This window comes from Electrona antarctica (genome assembly GCF_951216825.1).
Source record: "Electrona antarctica genome assembly, chromosome: 16".
Lineage (NCBI taxonomy): Eukaryota > Metazoa > Chordata > Actinopteri > Myctophiformes > Myctophidae > Electrona > Electrona antarctica.
In genome coordinates this window covers 11,002,036-11,008,035 of record NC_136797.1, presented here as the reverse complement: position 1 = coordinate 11,008,035, position 6,000 = coordinate 11,002,036, and the positions used below count along the sequence as shown (strand labels likewise).

At 39.0% G+C, this 6,000-nt stretch overlaps 1 protein-coding gene across 1 annotated transcript in view; it reads right to left on the bottom strand.

Moving 5' to 3' along the window:
* Window positions 1-309: 309 nt before the first annotated feature.
* Window positions 310-6,000, bottom strand: part of LOC306940326 (uncharacterized protein) — a gene marked incomplete at its 3' end in the record, with an annotated part of 45,434 nt that continues 39,743 nt past the window's right edge. Inside the window, exon 4 of the mRNA XM_079525345.1 lies at window positions 310-339. Coding sequence (XP_079381471.1) covers window positions 310-339 — 30 coding nt within the window. The remainder of the gene's footprint in view (window positions 340-6,000) is intronic.

The following is a 6,000-nucleotide window of genomic DNA, read 5'->3' as shown; positions in this document are numbered from 1 at the left end:
AGCAAGCAGGGCCGGAGTTAGATTTGAAAGGAGACCATCAGGGAAGCAGGACGGCGGGAGGCCAGTGGTGAGCATATAGAAATGTGTTTAATTAATATCATGTGTTGTGTTGTGTGATGTTTAGATTATAACAATGTATGTATCTGTGCCTCTTGTTTGTCCCCCAATCAGATTTAAAACCATAGCTAACCATAGCTACATGGGTTGTAGACTACCATAGGTGAACTTAAGTTGGTAGTGTTGAGCTAAATAGTAACAAGATCAACAGGGGCTAAACTCCTCAAAGACAGATAGGAGAGGAACAGGCTATTAGGCGAAGATCCGGAGCACTGTATCCACCTGTGTCATGGGGAGGGAGAAACAAACCAGTGTGTATGTTGTTTGTGTTTATGTTGTAATGAGCTAATAAACCTTATAAAAAGCATGTTGAGTTTGTAAGAGAAGCGATTATTGGAACATTTAGTTTAGCCTATGCGTGTTAATTCTTTAGTAAATCCCGCCTGCTGCTAGAGTCTGTCGGATACTCGGCTAATCTCCCGAAATCCGGACAATTACCTTGAACAGTATAAATGACCTTGAACAGTATAAATGACCTTGACCAGTATAGATGACCTTCATAAGACTATAGTATGCCCTCCGAGACCATGGACTAGATATAGCCTTTTGCTTTTCCGTGATTTTCGCCTTTTTTTCAAATCCTCCGAAATCGTGAAAAACGACATGCAATAGTATGCCCTCCCAGACCATGGACTATAGCTGTATTTGGGTAAAGTGGTGATAAGATAAGAACACATTGAGCTGTATTTGGGTAAAGTGATAATATAAGAACACATTCAAGTATCTCACAATGTATAAAGTTCCCAAACCAACTTTGATGAGTCAGTGTTGTGTTGCTCATAAAACATCACTTCATCACCAATTTTTGCAGAAGAAATATACGTGTGAGAACTTTCTCAAACAAAAATAAGAGACGTTCTCATACTTTGTTCTGGGTCTAGTGAACAGAATATCATATGTAATAAATAGACTTGGTAACCTAACTGTAGGGAGTACAAACACAGTAGAGAACATGAGGGTTATCATCTATGAAAAGGATGAACAATGAGCAGAACATTTAAATAAACCATGTAAATACAACAAATTGAGCAGAGCACTGCAGGGACTTGAACCCCGTTCTGGAAAACCAGGAGTACCACACCAGGGCCTTAGTTTGTTTTGTTGTAATTTACAGGTCCATTATTTTCATCTTGTTCTCAAATCCTGCAAAATCATGAAAAACGTCATGCAGTTTTTTAATCCTCCAAAATCATGAAAATCACACCTGTGTGGTGCAACTCTGTTGGGTTGCCCCCTCGAGAGACCCGGAAAATAAATCCCCGTTCATTTTCCTCATAGACTTCAGAAAGTATTTATTTAAAGCCCTCCGAGACCTTGGACTATAGCCTTTCGTATTCCGGGATTTTCACCTTTTTTTCAATGATGAAGACTCGCGCACTATAGCGCATCGCTCAATGACCTTGACCAATATCAATGACCTTGCCTTGTATAAATAACCTTCATAAGACCACTATAAATTACCTTGACCAGTATAGATGACCTTGACCGACCTTGACCAGTATAAATGTCTTTGACCAGTATAAATGACCTTCATAAGACTAGTAAATGACCTTCACCAGTATAAATGAAAGGATTTTCACCTTTTTTTTTTTAAATCCTCCGAAATCGTGAAAAACGACATACTATATATAGTATGCCCTCCGACACCATGGATAGCCTTTCGCTTTTCCTTTGAAATGTTTCATAGTTTTAGAAATATAGTGCTTTAAATGTGAGAATGGCAGATAGTGGCACGTCAAAATCACTTTCCCCTTGAAACTCCATTCACACTTTTTATAATTCAGCTTACTGTGGAGACACATGCTGGAACTTTTCACTTTGAAATGTTTTGTAGTTTCTGAGTTATTTAACTTTAACGCCCAATGCATTCTCAACTTTGGCATGCTACTAGTCCTACATACTTACACCTAGAAACCCCATTCAAGCCTACTTAGGTTCATCTTACGGTGGACATGTTTGCCTGAAAAGGAATCTTTGAAATGTTTCATAGTTTTAGAACTATAGTGCTTTTAAATTTGAGAAATTCAGAATTGGGGTCAATGGCAGATTTTGGCAAGTCAAGATTTGAGTGGGGTTTGAACCCACTATCTCCAGATCATGCAGCCAGTGTGCTAAGTCACTGATCTACTTGCTACCTGCCTAGTCCTACATACTTACACCTAGAAACCCCATTCAAACCTATTTAGGTTCATCTTATGGTGGACATGTTTGCTTGAAAAGGAATCTTTGAAATGTTTCATAGTTTTAGAAATATAGTGCTTTAAATGTGAGAAATTTATAATGGCTCAATGGCAGATATTGGCACGTCAAAATCACTTTCACCTAGAAACTCCATTCACACGTTTTATAATTCAGCTTACTGTGGAGACACATGCTGGAACTTTTTACTTTGAAATGTTTTGTAGTTTCTGAGTTATTTAACTTTAACGCCCAATGCATTCTCAATGGCAATAGCACAAACGTTGGCATGCTACTAGTCGTACATACTTACACCTAGAAACCCCATTCAAGCCTACTTAGGTTCATCTTACAGTGGACATGTTTGCCTGAAAAGGAATCTTTGAAATGTTTCATAGTTTTAGAAATATAGTGCTTTCAAATTTGAGAATTTTACAATGGGGCTCAATGGCAGATATAGGCACGTCAAAAAAGCACTTTCACCTAGAAACTCCATTCACACTTTCTATAATTCAGCTTACTGTGGAGACACATGCTGGAACTTTTTACTTTGAAATGTTTTGTAGTTTCTGAGTTATTTAACTTTAACGCCCAATGCATTCTCAATGGCAATAGCACAAACTTTGGCATGCTACTAGTCCTACATACTTACACCTAGAAACCCCATTCAAGCCTACTTAGGTTCATCTTACGGTGGACATGTTTGCCTGAAAAGGAATCGTTGAAATGTTTCATAGTTTTAGAAATATAGTGTTTTCAAATTTGAGAATTTTACAATGGGGCTCAATGGCAGATATTGGCACGTCAAAAAAGCACTTTCACCTAGAAACTCCATTCACACTTTTTATAATTCAGCTTACTGTGGAGACACATGCTGGAACTTTTTACTTTGAAATGTTTTGTAGTTTCTGAGTTATTTAACTTTAACGCCCAATGCATTCTCAATGGCAATAGCACAAACTTTGGCATGCTACTAGTCCTACATACTTACACCTAGAAACCCCATTCAAGCCTACTTAGGTTCATCTTACGGTGGACATGTTTGCCTGAAAAGGAATCTTTGAAATGTTTCATAGTTTTAGAAATATAGTGCTTTCAAATTAGAGAATTTTACAATGGGGCTCAATGGCAGATATTGGCACGTCAAAAAAGCACTTTCACCTAGAAACTCCATTCACACTTTTTATAATTCAGCTTACTGTGGAGACACATGCTGGAACTTTTTACTTAATGTAAGTGGTTGCACCACTCAAAAATTGATTATTATATAAATGTTGGATCATGGTCAATTCAGGGGTTGAATGTTGGGGTACCAAAAAAAATTGAATTATGCTTTAAGTAGCATGTGACATGTCAAATTAGGGGTTAGTCATGATTCTGAACCCATTCCAAGCATTAGTTTAGCACGAAAACAGTCCTTGGGCTAAAAACAGCCATAGCCGTCAATGGCTATGGTTAATGTGATGAGGTCATCACATTTGGGCACTGGCCAAGTGGCTATGGCCGAATTTAGCCCAAGGAGTGTTTTGCTTGGAATGGATTCAGAATCATGAAACCCCCTAGTTTGACATGTCACATGCTACTTAAAGTATGATGACATTTTGCCTTATATTGGTTGTCTATGGTGTGGTATACAAAAATGGCCATAACCTTTTTTTCTTTTAATTAAAATGGTTGAGAATCACTGTCTGCCCAGGACCGTAAGAATCTTCTCTTATATGGGGGTCCCTGGCATACCTTTTCAAATGGGGGTCTGTGGGCTAATAAATGTCAATTTGGGGGGGTCCTTGGCAGCCGGCTCAGGAGGTAGAGAGCAGGTCGTCCAATGATCCGTCAGCGGTTCGAATCCCGGCTCCTCCTGTCCACTTGTCGAAGTGTCCTTGAGCAAGACACTGAACCCTACATTGCCTCCAATGAGTCAGTCGGTGTGAGCTCGCCACCGTCGGTGTGTGAATGTGGGAAGTGAGGACGCTGGCGTCGACTGTTCGCCGCTTCACCTCCCAAATGTATGAATGAATGAACCGTTGTAAAGCGCTTCTTTGAGCACTTGGAAAAGCGCTATAACAGTAGCCTGGCTAATAAGCCAGACTCAAATCACACTGTCGTGTGGTATTTGAGTCTGGAGATGCTGTGTATGGATCTTGTTTTCCGGGGGGGCGGGTTCAAACATTTTCTCTTTGACGCAATTGGTCAGAGCTACTGTCAGTCAAAGGTCTCAAGCATTGAACGTCACTGTACCAAAGCCCGCCCATATTGCATACCTTGTCCCGATTGGCCACACCAGTTCTCTGGTGTAGGAAATGGGCGTACAATTGAGCCTCTCCAGACCGTAATCCGCCGGCAGGCGATTCTTTTTTGCCAACAGCTGATTCGGTCTGGCTTATTAGCCAGGCTACTATAACAGTGCAATTCATTTTGAAAACGTTTGAGAACCACTGATGTACTCTTCCTATTTGCCACTAGGTGGAAGCAGAGCCTTGTTCATGGCAGGGCTTTAGTATTGTAGGCACACTGGCAGTATAGAGACATTCTATCACTTGAGAAGATCCTCCACTACTTTATCACTGTGCTTGTTGGGAGCTGATGTTCTACTACTACTACAGGCGAGGGTTTAAGATGTAGGCTATGAGGTTTCATATAGTTCACACGCAGACATTTGATGCTGCGAGAATCCAACAAACACTTTAAAGGAGAATTTCTCCCTAAACCTTTTTTTTACAAAAGTAAGTTGATAACTATGTATATTGACAAAAAATAATAATATATATATATATATATATATAGGGGAGCTGGGGCTGGGGCTGGAGCTGGAGCTGCTTCTGGAGGGGTCTAACGTCAGCTCACGTAGACCAGGAAGAGTGCAGTGTCAACAATGCATGGAGTGTTGCTGTCACTTCATCTAGAACAGATGTAAACAAAAAACCAAAACCAATTGCGCGATTGAATATAGGAGTTCTAGCGTTAGACCACTCCAGCCCCAGCTTCATCTCCAGCTGCAGCCCCAGCTCCCCTATATCTTTATTTATTTATTTATTTATTTATTTATTTATTTTTGGTCAATATACATAATTATCAACTTACTTTTGTAAAAAAAGGTTTAGGGAGAAATTCCCCTTTAACGGATGACAATTACAGTGATATGACTCATAATGGAAATGTTAAATGCTTGAGCAGCTATAGAACTATAGGAAGCAAACTTACCAGAATAGTTATTCAGTCAGTCATGAATCAAGTCACTTTTAACAAAGAACTCAATTATAGAGATTCAGCCACTTTCTCCACTTTATTTTCAAGCATGGATTATTATGTCAAGAATAGTGACAACCACAGATCATCACTGCTGTGAATGTTTGCTACTGTTACTAATCATACCGTAATGATTCAGAATAAAAAGAATCATAGTAATCTTGTTATCACTGACCCTCCATTCAAATACAGCATTATCAAGTATCACCCCCACCCTGTGATATTAACACATTTCTAGTCTTAGTGATAGATACACATAGATGACCGCCTGGAGAATATACCAATAAATTGATATTGTTTAATAAGTCCATATAGTCCACACATTCATTTAACAGTTTGAGACATAGGCATAGGCCTACAATTCAGATGTTTGTTTAATTGTTTATACAACAACTTTTTGCCAATAAATAAAAAATACTAAATAAAATTGAGATATTTACATGAAAATGTAATGAAAGG